The 25,457-nt window shown below is 36.8% G+C and overlaps 4 protein-coding genes across 4 annotated transcripts; 3 read left to right on the top strand and 1 right to left on the bottom strand.

Annotated features, from left to right (window-relative positions):
* Positions 1–472: 472 nt before the first annotated feature.
* LOC126726082 (peroxidase 19) lies at positions 473–4,061 on the top strand. The gene is made up of 3 exons (XM_050431211.1): positions 473–874; positions 1,185–1,385; positions 3,379–4,061. Exons 1-3 carry the CDS (start codon positions 611–613, stop codon positions 3,958–3,960), a joined length of 1,047 nt encoding a protein of 348 aa, XP_050287168.1. The 5' UTR covers positions 473–610; the 3' UTR covers positions 3,961–4,061.
* A 1,189-nt stretch (positions 4,062–5,250) lies between these two features.
* On the top strand, positions 5,251–8,940 carry LOC126726080 (uncharacterized). Its single transcript, XM_050431210.1, has 8 exons — positions 5,251–5,426; positions 5,516–5,607; positions 6,486–6,552; positions 6,675–6,705; positions 6,830–6,970; positions 8,466–8,491; positions 8,598–8,653; positions 8,768–8,940. The coding sequence occupies exons 1-8, from the start codon at positions 5,280–5,282 to the stop codon at positions 8,796–8,798; spliced, it is 591 nt and encodes a 196-aa protein (XP_050287167.1). The 5' UTR covers positions 5,251–5,279; the 3' UTR covers positions 8,799–8,940.
* Positions 8,941–15,492: 6,552 nt separating this feature from the next.
* On the top strand, positions 15,493–16,282 carry LOC126726079 (cysteine proteinase inhibitor 5-like). Its single transcript, XM_050431209.1, has one exon. The coding sequence runs from the start codon at positions 15,789–15,791 to the stop codon at positions 16,164–16,166; it is 378 nt and encodes a 125-aa protein (XP_050287166.1). The 5' UTR covers positions 15,493–15,788; the 3' UTR covers positions 16,167–16,282.
* A 5,995-nt stretch (positions 16,283–22,277) lies between these two features.
* On the bottom strand, positions 22,278–24,132 carry LOC126728241 (uncharacterized). Its single transcript, XM_050434101.1, has 3 exons — positions 23,479–24,132; positions 22,905–23,388; positions 22,278–22,744 (listed from the first exon to the last, which is right to left on the bottom strand). Exons 1-3 carry the CDS (start codon positions 24,130–24,132, stop codon positions 22,278–22,280), a joined length of 1,605 nt encoding a protein of 534 aa, XP_050290058.1.
* Positions 24,133–25,457: the final 1,325 nt, after the last annotated feature.

The raw sequence follows: 25,457 nt of genomic DNA, 5'->3' as shown, positions 1-25,457 counted from the left end.
TCTTAAAAATTTCAATTTTCACAATGATTGGTGATACCCGTGAATGGTTATTTTGCATCCTAAATAAAATTTTGTAATGTGACAAGAAGAATCTAGATGCTAGACACTGTATTTCTTTTTGCCTAAAAGCACCACATATCAAACTACATATATATTATTTGTTGAATAAAAATCCTGTCCTGTTTTAAATGTGGCACTTTATGCTTTACAAATAATAACTTGATGTGTGTGTGTATATATAAAACTTTATGCTACGTACAAAGTGAGACCACAGGTTAAGCCATAGCAGTTGGGATCCAATCCTCTTAAATGTGATTTCAATAATTCCAATAGACACTCTTTAATTTGTCTCTTGCTCAATTTCCACCATCATGATCCCTATGTTACTCTTCAGTCTTCGCCCCCTCTTTGGTCCAACACAACAGCATCTCTCTCTCCAGCATTATTTTATTTATTTCATATTTTGGCCTTCACGGGTCTTGGTTCTCACTAATTTTCTACATGACAATTTGCCCCACAACTAACTTTTACTCATGGTCTGTACTTTTTATATTCTCCTCCAACTAACCACTATTCCTCCTTTGTCCTAAGCTGCCCCATTGTCCAAACCATGCCTGTCCCTTCTTCTTCATCTTCTTCTTCTTCCATGCTTGTTTTCACTTGTTTGCTCATCATTTTCTTGCTTACCCTTCATTCCTCAAATTGTCTAGCCAAACCAACCAATACCACTCGCCAATTCTCAGTTGACTACTACACCAAATCATGCCCTCAACTCGAGCAACTCATTGGGTCCATCACCAGCCGACAGTTCAAAGAATCACCAGTCTCCGGGCCTGCCACCATTCGCCTTTTCTTCCACGACTGCTTTGTAGAAGTAATAACAATTCCACACAAGCAATTGCCTTTGCATGCATCTCCATGTTAGCATATCATAACATATCAACTTATTAGCATGAGTTTTCAAGTGATAGCCCGACAGTAATGACATTTTTTGTGGTGTCTAATTTCTCTGATTCGAAGTTCAAACCCCCCCCCCCCCCCCGGTCTACTTATCCAAAATGCACCATCTTAATTAGATATTGGTATTCGATAATGCATATTTATGATTTTATTTAACATATTTTGAAGTTCTTTTTATTTATTTATTTATTTTTAATTTGTGCAATTAATATTGGTGAATTAAGGGATGTGATGGATCAATATTGATATCATCGAAGCCGGGAAGCAAAATGTTGGCAGAAAGGAATGCTCAGGATAACAAGGACTTAAGAGTGGAGGGGTTTGAGACCATAAGTAAGGCCAAAGCTTTGGTGGAGAGCAAGTGCCCCGGTGTTGTGTCATGTGCAGACATTCTAGCAATTGCAGCCAGAGACTTTGTACATTTGGTCAGTGCCTCTTTTCTTTTCACCTCCTTAGTCCTTCTCTGCTCAAAGTAGCATAGTGATCAGTCTCGTGCAAGCCACAAGTCCCAACCCCATAACTTGAATCTGATTTTTAATGTTATTTTTTACCCTTTTTCATGTAGTTGAATAGTTAAAATACTAGTAAAGTAATCACTAATTGCTTAAAAGGCATTGGCAATTTGACTCCAAAATGTCGGTGGTGGTAACAAACATCAGTGAGTTGGTCTAAGAAAAGCCACCGTTAAACATGCACGGGTACCCTGTGCTCTATACGGGAAAAAGAAAGCCCTCTTTGCAATGTTGATTACTTGCTCAGGAAATACTGAAATAGTAAACATGGATTCAAATTCAAATAGATAATTCTTCTCTACCGCGCAAAGCAATTTGATCAACTAATTATAAGTTCTTCTCATTCATAGAGAAAAACCTTAAGAAGACTTGGCATTGTCTATTTTAGGGTCTATATCATTAACTTTATATATGTATATATATGTCCTTCAATGTAGAAAACATTGCAAGGCAATAGAGCAATATCTCTTGCATTTCTTTTTTCATGTCATACATATGTAACAATAACATATTAAAGAAACTAGATATTTTTGTCAATCATTGTTAATATATTTATTTTCAGATATGGATGATACTTCCAAAGTAGAAAGATTAAGCTAGGGTTGTTTAGTCCTTATCTGTAAAACAAGGAAAATTAAAACTGGATTTATGGACATTTCCATGTGCCTAATTTGTCCTTATAATAGCTACCAAAAAATAATTGTCCTTAATAGGTGTTTGTCCTACAGTGATCTTGGTTATAAGTTATAACATCTTGGGTCTCCAAATCAGTGAATGTCAGGCCTTATGAAAAGTCAAGATAAATTATTTCGGCCTTAGGAACGGGTCAGATTCTCGAAAAAAACAAATATAATAGTAATAGAGGTCAGGCCAGCCCATCTTAATTGGTATTAAAATACTACTGATTCGTCTCATTATTCTAGTATTAGTAAATAAATGCAGCAGCATACCCACAGGACAAAATTATTTCATAAAAGTAAGCTAAGTTGCCAACCTTTGTCCACTTGGGCTTCTGACCCAATCGGTTTTTTTTTTTTTTTTAAATTATAAATTTGATAGTTACAACACGAAACCGAAGATTTAAATCCCTGTTATCATTAAAAATACTAGTAAGTGTTAACCAATTAAACTACAAAATTCTTGACAATTTCTAACCCCAATCAGTTTAATTTAATTTGCCCTCTGTGGTGCAGTTTTATAACTAAAAATATGGTCTTGTTTGGTTTTTGAATATTAATTGATTTCAAATCTTGGTCTAAAAATAAAAGTTTGAACCTGCATTCTTGTTCGCCTTTGCTCAGCCTAACCTAACGTAATACTCTGCTTGGGTGCATTTGGATAAACTTCAGTGTATTTATTTAGTTTTTGAACAAATATCAGCATATCTATTTTATTGCGTAAAAATACAAGTATACATTAAATATATATATATATATATATAACAATAAACAATTTATAAAAAGCTTTACAAACGCATTCTTAAGTTTGGGCTAACCTTTACTAGGCCTGGCCTAGTCTGGCTGATCTACTCTGCATCTTTTAGACCAAATTTTTGTCGGTCAGGTGGCTTGATCTCCAATTCAATGGTGAGCACATGAGCACCATAGCATTTAATTATTTTTGCCATAAACAACATGTTCTAGAGTACTCTTTTCTTAATAAAAAGAGATAGGGTACATGGAAAAAAAAAAAAATCAAAATATAAATTTGTTCAACAGTTATGTTTGTAAGTTTTTATTGGTTTTTATATAAACTTACATAACTTTTTAGCTGCGGCTAACACTCTATCACATTAGTAATTGTGAAATTTTTAATCTTTATTTATTTATTTATTTATTTTTATTTATAGACTTTCTCTAATAAAAAAAATAACAATAATATGAAATCAAATTCATGGTTGGTGCAGGCAGGGGGTCCTTATTACCAAGTGAAGAAAGGAAGGTGGGATGGAAGAATATCAATGGCATCAAGAGTAGCATCCAATATCCCACGCTCAAATTCCACCATTGATGAGTTACTGAAACTCTTCAGCTCAAAAGGGCTAACACCAAATGACCTAGTAGTCCTCTCGGGTGCACATACAATTGGCTTTGCTCACTGTCAGAATTTTGTAAGCAGGCTCTATGACTATCGTGGCACTAAGAAGCCTGACCCAGCCATTGATCCAAGGCTCCTAAAGGCACTGAAAATGTCATGCCCACGTTATGGTGGCAATAATGACATTGTTGCACCATTTGATGTTACCACCCCATTCGTGTTTGACCATGCTTACTATAGCAATTTAGTTGCTAAACTAGGCTTACTAGCCACAGACCAAGCTTTATTTTTGGACCCAAGGACCAAACCACTTGTTCAAGCTTTGGCACAGGATAAGCAAAAGTTTTTTCAATCTTTTGTAGTAGCTATGGACAAAATGGGTTCAATAGGTGTAAAGAGGGGAGGAAAACAAGGAGAGAATAGAAAAGATTGTAGTATGCATATGTCCTGATTTTTTTTTTTTATTGGAGGAAGAAGGGGGGGGGGGGGGGGATTTAGATTCTTGGTTTTATTTTTATTTTGATGTGTTTGGTTGAGGTGATTGGCTTTTAAGTCCTCTGGATTCCATTTGTGTTTGGTATTGGTTGTAGATGAGGTTTTTGAGAGTGATTGGGAGTTAAAAAAAAAAAATTACAATCAAAAATTTTTTTTTTGAATGGGGACAATCATTTTTGTGACATGATGTAACTTCAATTTATTTTCAATTTTTGTTGCAATAAGGTCTATCTTGTTGAATTTCCACATTCGCATGGGCGGCTAACATGCCAGTTACCTAATAATTAGTAAGAGTGTAGCCGCCTACCTAATGCTATGCTTAGTTAGATTGAAAAAGAGAGAGAGAGAAAATAGGGAAAGGAAAAGTGATAGAAAATATTATTTTTCACTTAGGTCGAGAATTTATTTTCCTTCCAAATTATGAATAAAAGTCGAAAGAAATTGGGTTTAAGAAAAAAAAAAGTACGAAATTATTTCTACAGGTCCATCCTTTTACTTTTAGTATAAGGACACAATAATAATTTTCTTTCTATCATTTTACTTTTTCCATCTTTTCTATTAAATACACATGATGAAAAATAATTTTTTTTTTTTTAATCTCACATTTCTATCCTCCTAACCAAACAAAGCTTAAGGGATTTCATCCTTAGATTTTAAGTCTCTCCCTTTCCCTCTCTTTCCCTATATATATAATCATACTTAATGGCAGTTTTAACAAAATTGGATGGAATGATAAAATTGAATAAATTTGAAATTTAAAGGACTCAATTACATTAAAATAAAATTAGAAGATTTAAATAAATTTTAGCTACGATCTCAAAAAAAAAAAATTTATAAAAAAAATTTCAGTTTGTTGAAACTGATACGTAGACTTTATGTGGGTTTTTAGCTATATTTTTAATACCATACTAGTTTATTGAGATTAATGTGAATGCTCTTAGATGGTTTGATTTGCATTTTAGCTAAAAAAAAATTATATAGAAAAAAAAAAGGTCATTTATATATATATATATATATATTTAATTTTGAAAATTTAGTGCAAACACTTTATTAGTAGTGAGAAACAAACATAGAAGAGTTATTTATTTGTCTGTTTGTTTTTGAGAAAGAATAGAAGAGATTTATTTGGTTGAATTAATTTGAATAATTATTTTTAATAACCTATTTATAAAGCTTTAAAAAGACTATATATTCTTTCCTTAAAAAAAAAGAAAAAAAAAAGACTATATATTCAACAAGAATATATCCAAATTGGGCTATTATAAAAAGAAAAACATGTATAGCCTCTCAGGCTTTCCTTCCTTTGCAACCATACGCACCAAGCCCACAACGTTGGCTAAGAGAAACAGGAGTACCAAGAAACCACAACTAATCAGAGCAATGAGAGCCGTTGTTCAGCGAGTCGCCTCCGCAAGCGTCGAGGTCAGTCTCTCTCTCTCTCTCTCTTAATTTTTGAGGATATTATCCTACGCCACCGGCGCAAGATAGCATAAGTGTCGTGCATTGTCCAGGTGGAGGGGCGCATCGTATCAGAAATTGGACCGGGCCTGCTCGTTCTCGTCGGACTCCACGAGTCCGACTCCGACTCCGATGCCGATTACATGTTCGTTTTCTACTTCTAATAATTCATTTTACTTCGGTACTATATTTATATATTTTTTTTAAAGTTTAATAAATAAATAAAAAAGGCTAAAATCCAAAATTCCAAATTACTCATTAAAGTAGTTTGAGTAATTTGTCATTTTCACTCTCTAAAATTTATTTATTTGTTTTGGTCATTTTTCATTGTTAAAATTTGGGAAAAATGGCCTGACACCTGAATTTTGAGGCAGTTCCACTTACACATTGTAGTTGTATTTTCGTTAATTTAGTGCATAAACTTTGGTACTGTAGCAAATTATACTCTGTTATTTATTTTTTTGCCAATTTAATGCATAAACTTTGATATTGTAGCAATTTGGCCTCTTAAAAAAAAAAAAAATGAAGAATAAAAAAGTTTATATGCTAAATTAGCTAAAATAAGAGTTAAGGGGTCTATTTGTTACATGGTACTAAAGTTTATATACTTTAATTGGCTACAATAAAAATTCATTTTATTCAGGGTGTAAGAGCAACTACCCTAAAGTTCAAAAGTGTGTCAAGGCATTTTACCAGTTAAAATTTATTTATTTTTGTCATTTTATTTATTTTTAACATTTGGTCCTTCCGTTCGCCGTTTGTAAAACTTGACTCTATTCACATATGTGATACACACCGTCTTATTGGAAGGTAATTTTATATATGGCAATGGATAGAATGACCAATTCGATATAATTGTTGAAGTTTGAAGATTAAAATGACAAAAGAAAAAATAATAATAATCTTTAGGCATAAAAATGACAATTCACCCAAACTTAAAAATTGTAATTCGAATTTTTTTGACTTAAAAAATTCGAGTGCTTAAAATTTTTATTTATTAGTATTTATGAATTATGTCTACAGTTGTCGTAAAGTCTTGAATATGAGGTTGTTCCCTAATGAAAGTACAGGCAAAGGCTGGGACCATAATGTAATTTCATCACTCTACCTTTTTTTTTTCCTGCTGTGCATTATAACTGCTAGTTTAACTGTATTAACTGCTATTATAAAAGTCCTTTTTTTAATTTTTGAAGTTTATATCTTGGACTGCAGGTAATGCAGAAAAATTACGAAGTTCTGCTAGGTAATAGCATGCTTCTTTTTTCTTTTCTTTTTTTTTCTTTTTTTTTTTTTTAAATACATGGGGGGAAATGTATGTTAAAATGCAGTGGCATTGAGTAAATTTAACTAGTATGGTATTTTTACAGTGAGTCAGTTTACATTGTATGGAATCTTGAAGGGTAACAAGCCAGACTTCCACGTGGCAATGCCGCCTCAGACGGCGAAGCCCTTTTATGCTTCTTTAGTTGAGAGATTCCAGAAATCCTATAAACCGGATGCAATAAAAGGTAGATTTTTCCTGTTTTTTTTTATTTGTTTTAATGTTAGGTTGTTGTGTGATGTTATCTTTGTATATGTACTTCTAGGTGGCACTGAGTAGAAACTTGGGGAAATGTTGTGTTTAATAATACAGCATGTGTCAGCTGTCACATTTCTGTATACAGTGGTGCTTGTTGGCCAATTTTTGTATTAGTAATTTAAAAACATTATGGTTTTAACATGTCAATAATAAATATATTGCTCAAAAATTATAATTTGATTGCTATTTTGGATTGAACATATAAGTAGCTATACGCCTTAACAAATGTATTTGTATTTATTTTAACCCATATAAAGATGTTATTGTTGTGGACACCACACTGTGTCATGCACTATATCACATCTGAGGAGATAATCGTTATGTAATCTTTATCTTTATTTGGGTTTATCTTTAGCATTTGATTGGTATTGGATTAGTATTTGAGATCGATTAGGATTTGTTTTAAGAATGTTTATCTTTATCTATTGTGACTCCTGGAAGTTGTATGCAAAGTTCCTGGTTTATTTTGTATGTAGACTATTATTAATATTATTTAGAGATGTTTGGTGGTGAATCCAAATAACCTTAGGCGGTGAAGCCTAAGGTTTAGGACTAATCTAGGTGGGAAGCCTAGGTTGTCCTGCATCAGTTACGAAACACGAACTAGGGACATTTCTATTAAAACATGGAATGGAAGTGCTGTTCTGATGTGTTCTGGGATTATGCATTTGTTGATCCAGTTGATGAATTATGATGACCTGTCATGGTTATAGTGAAGTATGTGGAATTGCTTTTGTGTACATACTTTGTTTTCCTCTGCTTTTAACCCTAGTCCAACTGAGGTAGGATAGAAAATTAAATTCACATTGGATATAAATGGTAGTTTTATTCTTCTTTGTAATATAAAACAGTGCACAATCAATTTAGCTAGGGTTCCAATCATACTACCTTTTTTACAATGCTAAGCTCGCAAGCTGTAATTGTAGGGCAGTAAGTCCATCCCCACTGCTTTCACATTGGCCCCCCACTAGAAGGCCAAGATTTGAACCAGTGCCTCCGCTTTATGAGATGTAGTTTCCAATTGATTGTGCTATTTTAGGTTCATATTTGAGTGATAGATATTGTTACATTTGTGGAAAATTTGTTTCTGAGTTAACCAATTTTCTAAAATTTATCAGAATTATTTTAGGGACTTGCAAGGAAACCTATAGATTAAGATTTTCGTTATTCCTATCATCTCCATAACTTCTCTCCACAAAGTAACACATTAACAATGCAGTTTTAGTCTTCCTACCACTCTTTGGTCTTTGAAAAGATTTATGTTTTTTCGCTGACATTGCACAGTAAGCACATAATTTTTTATTATCTATAAAAAAAAAAACAGTAAGCACATAATTTTTAATTAATATATCACTCTGCTAGAAAATAATTACATTTTCATGTTTGATATCTTGATTATTCATTTCCACTTTTCGGTTGTGTAGATGGTGTATTTGGGGCAATGATGCAGGTAAAGACCTTGACAAATTTATTTCTTTCCTTGATTATTCTAGTTTTTGTTTCATGTATTACCTTGAGAATAGCTCTTAGACTTTGATCTTTCAAATGAGATACAGGTCAATTTGATTAATGATGGACCAGTCACGATGCAGCTCGACTCACATTCCCCAAAGTGAGTACTACCTCTCAATGATTTTAGTGGCTGCATGTTATTCAGTTGTTTCCATGACTTTGACTACTTTTTTAGTTAAGCTTGTTTAACTAAAAGAAGGTTGAACCATTGTAGGAATACAAATGATGCAGTAGAAGAATCATAATTTGGTCAATTGTATTTGGATCAACTGAAATTCAGCAATGGACCTATGTTTCTTACTTCATTATATGCTGGACACCTTGAAAAATCAGCTTGGCAGGATGTAAGACATGATATTCTCAATTACAATAAAACTCTTTCACCTATGATGAGATCTATCTTGCTTTATTTCATTTGTTGTGTTTTTGTTTTTAATGACTCAACGATTGACCTTTTACTTAGTTGATGATTAACGAGATTGATTTGACAAAGGATGTGAGGAGGTGTGTCATTGAGCAATGAGCACTATGATGTGCTGTAACACAAATGAAATTTTTTTAGTGACATAAAGAGGGGTTAGACAAAAGAGAAATCTGATGTGAGAAATAATTGATAGGATAAGACCAACTGAACAAGATAATATAGGGCCATAGTCTATATTGGTCGCTGATTTGAAGTTTTAATTTAGGTATCAAAACCCGACTTCAACTAACCAAAATACTAGACTATTAGAATTAATTATCGAATTATAAATTTCATGATTTATGTGTTATTCAATTTTTATCTTTGAGTTTTTTTTTTTTTTTTAGATGTGAAAAATATATGGGTCATTTCAAATCAATTTGACCCGTGATAGTCCAAGTTATGGTCATAGGAATAGTAACTCATATTAGTCCAATAAATTTTTAACCCGAATTCAATCTGACTTGAACTCGATCAGACCAAATCCATACCTAATTGACCTGACATGTTTGCTCACTCTTATATATATGGAGTATGGACCCATACAATATAAGAGAAGATGCAGAAAATTATTACACCATATGCCATGATCCAATTCTGCCAACTACGACCCAGGCTCCCAACGCAATCCCATTTATGCCTCCAGAACAATCAAATCCTTGCTACGTGTATCCCACAGTCCATCTTTCGTAAATCTACGACAGTAAAGTTCATAGTTTTAAAAACTAATGACCTGTTTGGAAGTTAAAAAAAAAGGAGGGGGAGTAGAGTATTTGGAGGTAGGGTAGAGTAGATAAATTATTAACTAGATAAATTTCTTAATTTATCCTTTCTAAATTAATAATAGACCAATATTGCAAGTCCATTTTCAAATAGGAGTAAATTTGTCTATTTTAATCATTTCCTTTCCTCTCCATCCTAATTTTTAAAACATCCAAATAAGGGAAATGGCTAATTACTTACTTCCCCCTTACTAATTTTAAAAACATCCAAACAAGGTGGAGGGGAATTATTCCCCTCTACTCTCCTTCCCACTACTTTCCTCCCTCTCTAAACTTCCAAATAGGCTATGAATCCGTCGGTTCAATTGGTTCAATCATAAATCAGGCTTTAAATTTGGTCTAATTCTCTCTAAAAAGTAAAAACCAAAATTATCAAAAAAAAAATATAAAAAAAAAGTGAAAAAAAAAATGCACCAGTCCAACTGACAAAATTGAGAACTTAATGGTTAGACCGGTTAAAGATCAATTTTTACTTTTTTTGATAAGGTGAAGAACAAAGCTTAACTACAAAATTGGTTATAACTTAAAATTATAATCTTACTCAATAAAATAAACATTACTATATATTTTGAAAATCTAACTGTTGAATTGCATGTTCTTTACACTTTTAATACACATGTTAAATTTTGTGTCAATCAGACATTATTTACTATATAATATATAAACTTATATTTTATGCATAATTTTAAACTACAAAAACTTGTAATTTAAACAATTTATTGATAACATAGTTATTGTTCTTTATTTTTCTAGAATTTTTACAAGCACAGAGAGTACAAAAAGAATATATAATCTAATTGTGGATTTGTCAAAATTCACCTTTAATAAAATAATATTTAGTAAGATTATAACTTTAAGTTATAACTAATTTTGTAACTAAATTTTGTTACAAGGTTAAAGACCAGTTTTTTTTTTTATACAAAAATGTAGTTTTGGAAAATTTTCTTATTAATGCAGTCAAAAGTAAGAGTGAAAAAGTAGCTGTCAAACATCAACGCATTAAAAGTTAAAAAACAATGTTAAATATTAAGAACCTATTTAGTATTATTTTATATTTAGGAGAAGTTTAGTACACTAAATGAGAATTATAATATGAATGGTAATTTTTTATTATTGAGAATAAAATGTGTTGTAACGGAATAACTAAATATGTTTATAAGTTTGGTTATGAGCTATAACATTAAAATAAAACTTAATATCTATTTTATCAAATATCTTACTCATATAATTATATTATTTTTCCTAGAAAATAATTTTTTTTTTTTAATTTGAGAGAGATATGAGTTATTTTTATTATTTTTTATTTCTATAATTGTTACATAAATATGGAAATTTTGTTTATTTAAAAATATATTAATGTTGAATATTTATTATTTTATATTAAGCGTCGCGACATTTATCCAGTTTAATCTTCAATTTGGCCTCACTTGGTGGCATGCTACATATATCGGGAAAAGTTAATGAATATGCCAAGGGTTTGATAGTGATTCAATTTAGAAAATTTTTTATGAAAAAAGAAATACTCCCTCCATCTTAATTTGTTTGCCCTCTATTCTATTTTGAGATGTCCCTAAAATATTGTTCTGTTTCTAAAATTAAAAATTATTAATATACTAATGTTCCTATTACGTCCCTACTTTATTTTCAAAATTATTTTTGATAAATTTATTTAAGGGTAGTTGGGAAACTTATACATTTTTATACCGCAAACAAAACAATAAATAATGTTCCCTTAAAAAGTTAGATTTTTGAAACAAGATAAAAAAATTGGGACAGAGGGAGTAAGTAAGTATATTAAAACCCACTACAAGTTGTCATTGTATGTTTAAAACAAAATGACATATCCAGTTAAAAATATATTGGAGATAAGCCAAACTCATATACACTATATATATATATGTGTGTGTGTGTGTGTGTGTGTGTGTGTGTATGCGCGTGTGTGTGTGTGTGTGTTTTTATATATTTAAACGACGAGAAATTATTGTATACTCCCAGAATACTATAAATGCGTACTCCCTCCTCTCATATGAATAATGAGTCTTACTAATTAAATTCATGGTAGAACCCACCATTCATATGAGAGGAGGGAGTACGCATTTATGATACTCTGGGAGTAACTAATAATTTTCCTTAAACAACAGTCATTTAATTCTTTTGGAAAGAAATTTAAGGAGACAACAAAGCAAGAATTTATTGCTTGTGGAAAAGAAAATCGCAGAAGTAATGGCACAACACAACCATTAGGGAGAGCAATTATAGAGGGTGAGTAATTCAAACCAAAAGCAGAACGTATATGTGCCATTGGTTAAAGCCAACTAATTAATGCAGGCTTTTTATATAATACTCAAAACTATTTGGGAGAATACAAGTAGATAACATTTACTATATTAAGTAGATTTTTAATATATATATATATATATATATATATTTTAGAAGAAGATTTTTAATATCTAATATTATTTTTTAGAAGAATATTTAAAACTATTTTTTATATAATATATGTGTAAAAAATTAACATTACTAAAAATATAAACATTTATTAATGTAGGGACACAGGCCCAAATATATATTGGGCCTTGAGCCTTGTTCGAGGAGGCTCACTAGTCCGAGGATAGATCAATAGTAAGGAAGACGTAAGATTTTGAACTTCACGAGCAAGTTATAACTGTAAAGGCTGGGGGAGGTGGGTCGAATAGGAATATCCTCTCAGCTAAACGAAGCAAATATCAAAATGTGTGTCCTATCATCTAGGGTGATGTTCCAGGAAGTTTTATTAATAAGGACGTGCATTATAAACGTACAGGAGGGATGGAAGCTAGGAAATATCTAAAGGAAAGCTGCTACCACAGCATTGAATGCTCTGTAACTAACTCTCTGGCTACATTAATGAGGAAGTGATATCTGAACAGTTTTTTTCAGCCTTACAACTACCCCCAAAGACTTCAGGAGGGTGCTAATGGGACAAGGATCAACACAAGCAATCTACTGTCCACGTGGAGGGTAGAGATAAGAAGGGAGAAATAGTATAAATTAGGAGGAAGACCCTAAGAGAAAGGGATCGAGAAATTAAGAGAAAAACACTGTAGCAATTGTAAGTTGAACTTGTAATCAAACTTGAGAATCAATATAGAAGAACTAATCTCCTTGGACTGTGTTGATGATGATTTTCTTTAGATTAAACCAGTTTATCTTCATTTTCTTGTCATCTGAATCCACTTTACTTATTGTCTGATTCATTAAAACCCAATTTTCCAACCCACTCTCTACAAATTCATTGTATTGGGCTCTTTGGGCTTAAGTTCATATTTCCTTTGGGTTTGGGAGCCAAATTGTGTCCTTACAATTAATATTATCAAAGGTATACACATAATTAATAGGAAATTCTTTTACACTTTTATAATTTTAAAAGGATTGAGTTCAAGTTACACCTGATGTAATTTTAAGTAATTTAAGTAATGTTACATCACTTAAATTTTTTTAATTAGATATGAATTTTGACAAATCCACCATTAGATTATGTTATCTTCGTATATTCTCCATGCTTGCAAATTTTCAAGGTGATCAAAGATTAATAACTATGATATCAATCAATTGTTTAAATTCAAGTTTTAGTAATTTAAAATAATGCATAAAAGATGAGTTTATGGATCGAATAGTAAATAACATCCAATTGACATGAATGTTAAGAACATATAGAACATGTAATTCAATGGTAGGGTTTTCAAATTATGATTTATATTACAAGTTATTGGATGAATGTTACACCAAGTGGAACTTAAACCCAACCTATTTTAAAATAATTAATTAAATTATTTATGACGTCACCGGTTGGATTGTAAGTCATAACCACTCTTTTTTTTTATTCTTTGATCAGTTCGATTTTTAAAATAACGGTAGATCCACCAAGACCAACATCCCCAACACACGTTGTCTAGACTCTAGACTCTTCACCCTTCCTCCACGACTCTAGACTCTCCACCCTTCCTCCACATAACGCATGTGCCATGTTAGTACATTGAGGATCATAACTTTTACTATACCATTTTTTACAACTATCCTATGTTGCAGATTTTGACTAGTTGCATGTTACTTTCATAAGGACCACTGCTTTTTCTCCATCATTCATTATCTATATATATCTCTATATATTAAGAGGATTAAAAAAGTTAGTTATTGCCATGATTTCTAGTTAGCTTAACTGGTAAAAGATTTGAGATTCAACCTTTGCCTATACCAGAAACTGATTAGTGTCTTGGTTTAACGATAAAGAACTATCATCACGAGCGGACGTCATAAATTGAAACTCTCTCTCAAAAAAAAAAAAAAGTTAGTTATTGCCTTTTTTTACTTTCAAAAATACCCCTAATTTAATTAATTTATCCTTATTCCTAGAATATAAGAAACAAGGTCAAAATTGTAAATCCACAGAAAAACAAAAACAAAAAACCTATCAATGTTGGAAAAAAACTTCCCACTTCCCTTTCTACTATCCCACGTTCTATATAAATAAAATTAAAATTTAAAAAAAAAAAAAAAAAACTGCCCACAGTTCCTATCCTAACAAATAAAACTTCCATTAAAAAAAAAAAAAAAAAAAAAAACCACCAACGTCACATTAAAAAAAAAAAAAAAAAACAAAGAAAAAAGACCCATACAAAAACCAATTATAACTTGTTAGAAATAACTTCTCCTTTCATTTGTTCCTTTCTTCCTTTTCCCACAAACTCCAAACTCCCAATATTCTTTCAACTTCTTCTTCATTTTTTTAATCGACACTATCTTCTTTTGACTAACTATTTATATACAAAATTCTTCTCAATGGTTAAGGGTTTTTCTTTCAAAATTGGTAAGCTTTTTTAACAAATTTATAACTTATATTCTATATCGTATTTTCTCAACTACATTCTATATATATTGTGAATTTGTAATTTTATGACATTCTATGATTTGTGATTTGTATTAAAGATGTTATAAAAAATTTGGTTATGAATAGAAGATTATGAGACTAAATAAAAAAATAAAATATAAAAAGTTTGTTTACAAGCGCGAATCACGGGTAATTAGACTAGTATGATAGAGAAATGATATGTCCATAATATTTTTACAACAAATCCTAAGTGGCAGGTTGTTACTGGTTGTTATTGTTGGGGCAAAAAAATAATCTTAGTATTAATTTCAAATTTGAACCAATAACAACTAACCACTTGTGATTTGTTATAAAAATATTATATAAATATTATTGACGTAGCATTTCTCAGTATGATATATCAAAATTGTGGTCCTAGATTTTCTAAGTCACATCAGGTGTTACTGGTCCCACCGAAATTTCCACAGACGCCAAGAGCCCAAGACCAAAACTTTAACTCCTAATGGAAATTTCCAACCATAGCCATCCGTTATCCGCGTCACGCGCAAAACCGCTTATAAATACCAACCACCAATTAAACCATTTTCTCCTATTGCCTATATTGGTCGCTGATTTGCAGTTTTAAACAAACACGCAAGAGAAGATGCAAATGATTATTATATTACATAATATATCAAATTCAATTACCCCAACCAGGACACAGCTTCATAAACACCGCCCTATTTTTTTGCCTTTCCAAACGGGCAATTCATAATAGTTCTGAAGCACTTTTCCGAGCTCACATAACATAAGGGGTGGGCTACATGCCAGGTGTGAATTCCATCCATATGTGTGAGAGTTTTTTTTTTTAAACAGATCAGATCGTCCATCTTTCGCAAGTCTAGGGGAATAAATCCACCAACACCCCCACAAAGCACGTTGTTTCTCCACCCTTTTTCCACGTAACGCCTGTGACACGTTGGTACGTTAATAAAAGCGTTACTGGTCCACCGTAATTTCCATATCAATCCAAGCCCCCAAACTCCATCTCCACACGCCAAATCTCCATCCTACAGTAGCCGTTATTCCCTATAAATACCAACCACCAATCAACCCTTCTCTTCTCAACCCAAACCGACTTACAATGAAGATCGAGATCCAGTGCTTTTACTTCCTTACCCTTCTCATCCTTCCGATTTACGCTGCCACAGCCCTGGGTGGCAAAAGTGGCGGTGGTGGTGGGGTTCTCGTGGGTGGGTGGCAGCCGATAAAGAACGTAACAGAGCCGCATGTGACGGAGATCGGAGAGTTCGCGGTGGAGGAGTACAATAAGGAGTCCAAGTCTCAGTTGACGTTCTTGAGCGTGGTGAAAGGCGAGACCCAGGTGGTGGCTGGAACCAATTATCGGCTCATCGTGGCGACTAAGGATGGTGGCCTCACCAAAAACTACCAAGCTGTTGTGTGGGAGAAGACTTGGGAGCATTTTAGGAACCTTACTTCGTTTACGCCTGTTAATGATTGATTTTATTGAATGAATTTGTAAGTGGATGGATGGATTTTGAGTGTTGAAATGTATTAATGTACCAAATTTGTTTTGGATAATAAATTTTACTATCCTCTTCCCACTAAACAAGACAATTTCTTCTTCTTCTTCTTCTTCTACTTCTTTTTCTTTTTCTTGGTTTTGGTGATTTGGGTGCCCCGCGTGAAACTGGCTAGTCTCCAGTCAAGACCTCAAGCGTTGAAATTAGAAAAGACTTTTTTTTTTTTTTTTTGAAAGGGAAATTAGAAATGCCTTTAAAGAATATATGCGGTGGAAAAAAAAAAAAAAAATCTATTACCAGTACAATTTTACATTTATGATGGAACAAAATTTGAGTGATTAATTTCTATATATTAATAGAATTCAAAAAGCTAATTATTGCCTTTTTTTATTTTCAAAATTACCCTTAATTTAATTAATTTATCTTTATTTCTAAAAATAAGAAATATGGTTAATATCGTAAATAGATAAAAAAAAAAAAAAAACCTTCCCACTATCCACGTTTGAAAGAAAATAACTAGCCCTCCCATAAAATAAGGAAAAATTATACCATGTTAAAAAAAAATAAAAATAAAAATTGTTAGACTAAACTATCCCACGTTTCTTTTTTAAACTATTACATTATCATTTTGTTTTTTATTTTTTTATTACATTATCAATCTTTTTTTTTGATAACTATTATATTATCAATTGGATTTGGATAATCACACAAAAGCTTCTAATGGGAAAAGGAATCCTATTCTATTCGAGAAAAAAAAAATCCTATCTATTTTTTCAAATTGTGATGAAAGAAAAATTATGATACTAAATCCAAAAAAAAAAAAAAAGCCTCATCGCATGCGCGAAGCGCGTGTGATGAGGCTAATTTATATAAAGTGGTATAACTAATTATAATCTACCCTATATAACAGTTGTGAAAAATTATGTAACAAAAGATGTAGAATGCTAGAAAGACTATAAAGTATGGGTTGTTGAGAAAAAATTATTAGGTACTTCCGAAGTACCATAAATGCGTAGTCCCTTTTCTTACACGAATGATAGGTCCCACCATGAATTTAATTAATGGGATTCACGATTCATGTGAAAGAAGAGAGTACGCATTTATGGTATTATGGGGAGTACACAATAATTTTCCAGTAGTTGAGATATTAGTGTGTGTACGCTCCAAAGATGGGCTTGCTGGGCCAAACCGCTATTTGGGCTCACAATATATTTGTCTGGTGGGTCTGGGTATCCTATCTTGGGTTGTTCTAGGCTTAGGGACCCAATAAGATCACTTTTCTCTCTTTCTCAATGTTTTGTTCTTCTCAAACCCTCTCTTTCTCTCTCCTTTCTCTCCCCAAAATTGCATCCCCTTACCATTCATTCGTTTCTCCTATTTATAGCCCTTGTTAATGGGGTGATCATCATTATCTTCTTCCTTAGTGCAAAGAGAGGTCCAATGTCGATAAACTTAAGTGGATTTTTAGGTACGAGTGGCTTTGGGAATGGTTCCCATTGCAGCAAATATGTTCAGCAGCGGAGTTTCCTGAGGGTTCTGCCGAGCACTCAAATGGCGATGTAACCGAGCATGTGTATAGAGCCCGGAAATGGTTTCTCGGGCAGCATACGAGTGGGGCGCCCGCAGTCCGCTTTCCAAGTACCCAGACAACACCCAGCTTAGACTAGTAGTTATTGTGGGCTTGGGCCGAGGCTTTTGTCGGTGAGAAGGTTGGACCCCCGGCCCATATCATTAATTCATGGCCCAAGGTCCAAATGAACTTAGACGTTAGGTGCCGTACAATAGCCCACTTGATTTGTCCTCGGCTCCCGGGGACGAATCAAGGAGTCAAAGAGGCAGCGATTTGCCCGAGAAATCCAACGGGGGCGTTTTGGGTGCTTACAACGGTCCATAAATGCACTTCTCAAAAGGCGCGTTGCTTTAGACCTTCTGATTCTGCCGTCACTATTACCTAGCGGTTCGCAAACCGAGGCGCGCGTGTTGATTGCTCTGAGTATTTCTAAGGTCACTCCCTTTTACTTCATCATTGCTAATTAATGTTAATTATTGCTCATTAACCGATGCTTTTCTTTAGCTCTTATAAATAGTTCTCCATAATCCATTTTCTTACTTTTCATTCTCTGTTCTTCCGAAATTTCTCTCTGCCAAGCATTCACCTGCGTTCTAGTCCACTAACCCAGAATCCTCCTCTCCCTTAGAGCTAGAAGTAAGTCTTCTTCCCCTTTCCTTTGCTTTTATTTCCCTCCCCATAGCTCTTTCTAATTTCTAGGCTTAGGATGGGTTTTGCCTATCTTTTGGATGCCGGAGCACCCTTAGCCGCTTTTAGGCAAAGGTTTAGCGTCCCTGATGATGTGGAGATGGCGTATTGCCATGAAAGTGAGATCGCCCTCCACAGATGGGCAGGCACGACCTTTTTCCCATTGATGTCAGTCCTTGAGGGCGGGGTTAGGTTTCCCATAGACCCGCTTTTACTTAACACCTTTAGATACTATGGATTGAGTCCCGACCAACTTCCCCCCAACTTTTACTGGGTAGTGAGTTGTGTGGGTAGGCTAAACCAAACGTTTGGTTTGCAACTAGACCACCACGACATAAACCACATGTACAGCCTTTGTGGAAAGAAGAAATCAAATTACTACTTAAAGACTAGAGATACAAGGGTACGGTTGATTTCATGTTTGCCGGACTCTAATAGGAATTCCGCCGGGGAATATATCCGGGTGCGCGGCAATCGGTTTGCCCGTGACATGCCTCCCCCTTTGTCATGGTGCGAAGTTGGTTCATTCTAACCTTTAATTTTTCATATCCCTTCCATTTGTAACTATTTTATTTACTCTAACTCTGACTCGTCCTCTTTTGCTACAGACGGTTCAGTGTTCACCCAGGACATCAGAATGATTCATGTTCGGGACCTGAATTTTGTGCTAAGGTCCGAAATTTTTGTGTATCGGGACGGGCAACTTCGTGCGTCTCACCTTATTCTCGGCGTGGATTCGGTGTATTCCACTTGGCAACTTTTCAGCCAAGCCCTTATTGTTGATAGTCCACTCCTTTCTTACATAGATGTTTAGTACACGAACTTCCTTCCTCCCAACTTCACTGTAGGCGAAGCTCGAGACCTCGGCCCGCGGTACACCTGTTTGGATGAATTTGAGCCTATAAGGTACGCATCAGCCGAAACAGCATCCAGATATCTTCGGGAACGTGCTCACGAGGCCGTTCAACGTGAAGTTGTACCAACAGAACCCGAGAATCCAGTTCAAGTAGCCGCACAAGAAGCCGCAGAATCTAGTGACTCTTCTAGGACACACTCTATTCTCGAAGACATGGTGACCAGAAGGACCCTGACCGTTAGCTGTTTTATTCCTAGGGCAAGTCAGGCCATTCAGCAGTAGCAACCACCTCAAGGGCGTGTCCCGACTCCTTCCGCTCATCCTCCACCTCCTCCTCCTTCCAGGCAGCAACGTAAGAGACAAAAGGTTGCCGACCTATCCTCCACCGGCCCGGGAGAGGGTCAAGTTCAAATTTCCCACCAACCGTCTCAGGGCATCACTATTCGGGAACCCCCGGCCCAGGTTGGAACAAATGTGGCCTCATCCTCCAAACCGACGCAGTTGTGGCAACCTACGTTTGAAATAGATGGCACGCCCCTCTCGGCTAGTGCAAGCGTCCAAGCATGGGAGAAAGGTGAAGGGGGCCGTGTTGCTCAAAACTTGGTCCACGATCTCCTTTTACCTGAGGACGTGAGTGCGTTTGCTGATGGGACCGATGAGTCCATAGGGAGAAGACTCCAATGGCACACTATCGCGGTAAGTTCTCTTCCTTCGCATTCTTATTTTTTCTTTTGTGCATATTCTTATTTTTTTCATATTCGTTGTTCCTTCGAGTTCTCGTGCGTGAATAATGTTGTCTTTAACAGGCCGCTCAACTAGCCCATATCCTAAACGAGAGGGTGAAGGACCTTACCGAGGAGGTTGATCGGGAGAAAGCTGGTAGGGAAGAGGCCGTAAAAACGGCTAAGGAGAAAACAAAAACTGCTAAATCAACCGAGAAGAGGGCCGCTGCTGCGGAGAAATCCCGGGCCTCGACAGAGAAAAGATCGACGGAGCTAGTGACGCAGCAGAATGAAACGGAAGTGAAATTGGCCGAAGCAGCAAGCCTGAACTCTACCCTGTCCGAAGAAGTTGCTGATTTGCAGGCGGCCCTTGAAGCTTGTGAGAACAAATGGTATGACGAGGGGTTCGCTGACGCGGAGAAGGGCGTGGAGCTAGTAGTGCTGCAAGCTCGGCAACTGTCTTTCCGAGAGGGCTGGATGGCTGCTCTACAGGCCTTAGGGGTGCCCGAGGACTCCCCTCTTAGGGACCCTGGCCAGATCCCCATTCCAGATTCTGCCCCAGCTGCTCAGAACCCAGCCGGTCCAAATGATGAGGAGGAGACGGATAGCTTGAGGGAGCTAGTGGAGCAGATTGACGCCCACGTGGAGATGATCGGGACAGAAGCAACCAGCAACCCTTCTACTGACGGCCCTCACGGTGAAGATGTTCATCTCTAGCCTCATGTACCCGAGCACCATTCAGCCGAGATGACCTCTGAGACGCAACCTATGGATTTTTCCTCCTGACTGCCGGACCTGTTCTACTTTACCTTTATTTGCTTTCATTTAACAGCTTTTTATTTTAAGTTGGTTTGCCCATGTCGTCGGGCTGTGGCGACTAAACGGTTATTCTCTGGTTTTTTTACTAAACAGATACTTAATTTCTGGATTTTGAACTTAATGTCATTGGGTTTTGGTGATGCAGTAATTGATTTCTCATGCTAAGTTTTGATTTAAGTTTATTTGCCGATTAATTACCTTAATTGTTTTTGTGATTATGCATATATATTTTAACCTTCTTGTGCATGCCTCCAAGTTTCCAAGCATGCATGATTCACTAATGCACAGGGCGTGTTTCCGACTTGGAATATAACACATTTTTGTAATACTTCTGCCCTTAGAGAGTTTTGAATAAGGTTTTCCTTCGTTCGGCGATAGGGATCAAACTGAGAAGTCGGATTATGCTCTTTGGAAATTCTGAGTAAGGTTTCCACCTGCTCGGTGATAGGGATCGAACCGAGAAGCAGACTTCTGTTCTTAGAAAATTTTGAGTAAGGTTTCTACCTTCTTGGTGATAGGGATTGAACCGAGAAGCAGGCTTCTGTCCTTAGACAATTTTACGTAAGGTTTCCACTTACTCAGTGATAGGGATCGAACTGAGAAGCAAGCTTCTGTCCTTAGAAAATTTTGAGTAAGGTTTCCACTTGCCCGGTGATAGGGATCGAACTGAGAAGCAGGCTTCTGTCCATAGACAATTTTGAGTAAGGTTTCCACCTGCTCGGTGATAAGGATTGAACCGAGAAGCAGGCTTCTGTCCTTAGAAAATTTTGAGTAAGGTTTCCACCTGCTCGGTGATAGAGATCGAACCGAGAAGCAGGCTTTTGTCCTTAGACAGTTTTGAGTAAGGTTTCCACCTACTCGGTGATAGGGATTGAACCGAGAAGCAGACTTCTGTCCTTAGACAATTTTGAGTAAGGTTTCCACCTGCTTGGTGATAGGGATCGAACCAAGAAGTAGGCTTCTGTCCTTAGAAAATTTTTTAACTGCTTGAATTTCCTTAGCTTCCTCCATGTCTATCAACTTGACATAATGAATAAAAAGAATTGGCTGGGTTGGTACGAACTAGTTGCATTGTTGTCATATGAGTTAGTACAACTAACATTTTTCCGTGCATGGACGGTCAATGATAAAACTTCTTAAGATTATAAGCATTCCAAGGTCGGGGCAACAATATTTCGTTCATGTCTTCCAGATAATATGCCCTTACACCTACAATGGCTATAATTCTGTACGGTCCTTCCCTAGTTTGGGCTAGCTTCCCGGCGTTTGTATCACGCATGATTCCTACTGCTCTCCTTAGTATCAGGTTTCCAACGTTGAATTCTCTCGCCCTTACATCTCGGTTGTAACGCCGGGCAAGTTTTTGTTGATACTCCGCTAGTCTTATAGTCGCTTCGTCTCAATATTCTTCAAGTAAATCTAAGCACTGCATCAGCTAACCGTCATTTTGGGACGCATTGAATCCTGAGACTCGCACACTACATAAATTGACCTCGGCTGGTATCACGGCTTCAGCCCCGTACGTGAGAGAGAATGGGGTCTCACCTATGGACCTCCGAGGAGTTGTTCGGTATGCCCACAAAACATTTGGTAGTTCCTCGGCCCAGTTGCCCTTCACTCCTTCCAACCTTCTCTTCAGGCCGTTCACGATTACCTTGTTCACGGCCTTAGCCTGGCCGTTGCCCTGGGGATACACTGGAGTAGAATACCTGTTCCTGATACTGAGGTTGTTGCAAAATTCGCGGAAAGCTCGGCTGTCAAACTGCAGCCTGTTATCCGATATAAGGGAGTCTGGAACCCCGAACTTGGTGATTATATTCTTCCATATAAATTTCTTCACATCTACGTCCCGGATATTGGCCAGAGCCTCTGCCTCTGCCCATTCGGTGAAGTAATCAACGGCTACCAAAACAAATCTTCGATTGCTCGTTGCTCAAGGAAAAGGTCCGAGTATGTCTAGCCCCCATTGCGCGAAGGGCCAAGGACTACTAATCGGGTTCAAATGTCCGACAGGCTAGTGTATCAGAGGGGCATGCTTCTGACATCGCTCACACTTTCAAACATATTCCGCGGCATCCTTCTGCATTTGGGGCCACCAGAATCCCTGAGTCATTGCTCGGTGTGCCAACGACCGCCCCCTCTACATGACTGCTGCATACCCCTTCATGCAGTTCGACCAGGAGTTGGCCTACTTTCTCTGGGTGTAAGCACAAAAGATACGGTCCCCTGAATGACCTATGATAGAGCTTCCAGTCTCTAGACAACCAATATCGGGTAGCTACCCTACGGACCTTGTTGGCTTCCTTCTCGTCGTCCGGGATTCGGTCGTCAGCTAAGAAATCAATGATTGGATCCATCCAGCTCAGTCCAAGTGTTGCGACTGTTGTGACTTCGATCCTCGCAACCCCTTCACCTTCTGCCACCTTAATGCTTGGCTCGGGGACGAGTTCCACTCTGATTAGTCGAGGAATATCCTTGGCAATTGAAGATGCCAGGGTGGCGAGAGAGTCGACATGTCTGTTTTGTGCTCGGGCCACTTGAATTACCTTCACCGTGCAAAAGTTACCTATGGCCTACTTCACCAATTCTAAGTACGCTTTCATCCGGGGATCTCGAGCCTCAAAACTCCCCTGCACCTGGTTGACTATGAGCCGTGAATCCGAATAAACCTCTACATCCCGGGCTTCTAACCTTGAGACTGCCCTCAATCCAGCAAGCAAAGCTTCATACTCCGCCTCGTTGTTAGAGGCGTTAAACCCCAATCTAAATGAATGTTCTAAGAGAATACCTTCCGAGGTAATTATGACTATCCTGGCTCTGGACCCGTTGGCATTGGAAGCCCCGTCCACATGCACCTTCCATGGGCGATGTTCCAATTGACAAACCATTTCCCCTTTAGGAGAGAATTCCACCACAAAATCGGCTAATACCTGCCCCTTTACTGAACTTCTCGGCTTATACCTTACATCAAATGCCTCGAGCCGTGTTCCCCATTTAGCTATTTGCCTCGTGAAATAAGATCTTTTCAATAATAACTGTAGGGGGTATTCGGTCAACACATATATGGTATGAGTCTGAAAGTACTGAGGCAATTTCCTGGTAGCATGCACTAGGGCTATCACCAATTTCTCTAAAGGCAAATACCTGGTCTCGGCGTCGACTAGGGTCTTGCTAATATAATACACGGGTTGTTGTATTCCCCGATTTCTCAAAAGCACGGCACTTACGGCATGGTCGGATACCGAGAGGTACATAAACAGCTCCTTTCCGGGATCTGGTGCAGTCAACATCGGCGCTCACATTAAGTACTTCTTGAGGTCTTGGAAAGCTTTTTCACATTCATCATCCCACCAAAATCCCTTCCACTTCTTTAAAAGTTGATAAAATGGACGGCATCGATCTGAAAATTTTGAGATGAACTAATTAAGAGCGACCAGCATCCCTGTCAACACCTGTACTTCTTTCGGATTGTTCGGCGACCTAAGACGCTTCACGGCCTCTATCTGGTCAAGATTAACCTCTATCCCTCAGCTGGTGATTAAGTACCCCAAAAATTTGCCAGCCCTCACTCCAAAGGCACATTTCTTTGCGTTAAGGCGTAATCTATGCTTCCGCAACACCTCAAACACCCCCCGGAGATCCTCTACATGCCGTGCCTCTTGTTTGCTCTTTGCCACCATGTCGTCAATATACACCTCAACCGTATGTCTAATTTTATCCCAAAACATCCTCATCATCATCCACTGGAATGTCACTCCGGCGTTCTTTAGCCCAAAGGGCATTACGATGTAATGATAATTAGCTTTGGGAGATATGAACGCCGTTTTCTCCTGGTCTTCAGCGGCCAGAGCAATCTAATGGTACCCTTGAAAAGCATCCAGGAAACTCATCCTCGGGTGCCCGTAAGTAGCGTCCACCAATTGATCAATCTTTGGCATGGGAAATAGGTCCTTTGGGCATGCTCGGTTCAAGTCTGTGAAGTCCACACAGACCCTCCACTTGCTGTTCTTCTTCCAGACGACCACGGTATTTGCCAGCCATTCTGGGAAAAAGGTCTCCTTTATTGCTCCTGCCTCTTTTAGCTTCTCTACCTCCCGCCTTACTGCCTCAACATGGTCTTTGGCTGACCTTCTCGGCTTCTGCTTCTTCGGGGGATATGAGGGGTCTACATTGAGCTTGTGAACAATAAACTCGGGATCAACCCCGGGAACTTCATAGGGGTTCCAAGTGAAAACATCCATGTTTTGAATCGGAAACAACAATACTTGGATCCTTTCCACGTTATTCATGCTCGCTCCAACCTGAAAATATTTATTAGTGTCCGGTAATATCTTTACCTTTACTAACTCCTCAGCGCAGCTAGCCCCAATTTCTTCTCGGGGCCTCTGTGATTGCTATAAAGGGCTCTTCCGGGACTCATCTTCCTGTTCAAGATGCTCCTATTTGGACCTCCCAGTCTCCTCATCCCTTAACAGTTGTTCGGTTTTTTCTCCCTGATTGACTTGATTCCCCTGCTTCCAATTAACTACGGCAGTAAGACACTGTTTGGCTGCTTGCTGGTCTCTTCTTATCACAGCGACACCTTGCTCGGTTGGGAACTTGATCTTTACATGTA

Source organism: Quercus robur, chromosome 5, assembly GCF_932294415.1.
Source record: "Quercus robur chromosome 5, dhQueRobu3.1, whole genome shotgun sequence".
NCBI lineage: Eukaryota > Viridiplantae > Streptophyta > Magnoliopsida > Fagales > Fagaceae > Quercus > Quercus robur.
This window is presented reverse-complemented; position numbering and strand designations above follow the sequence as displayed.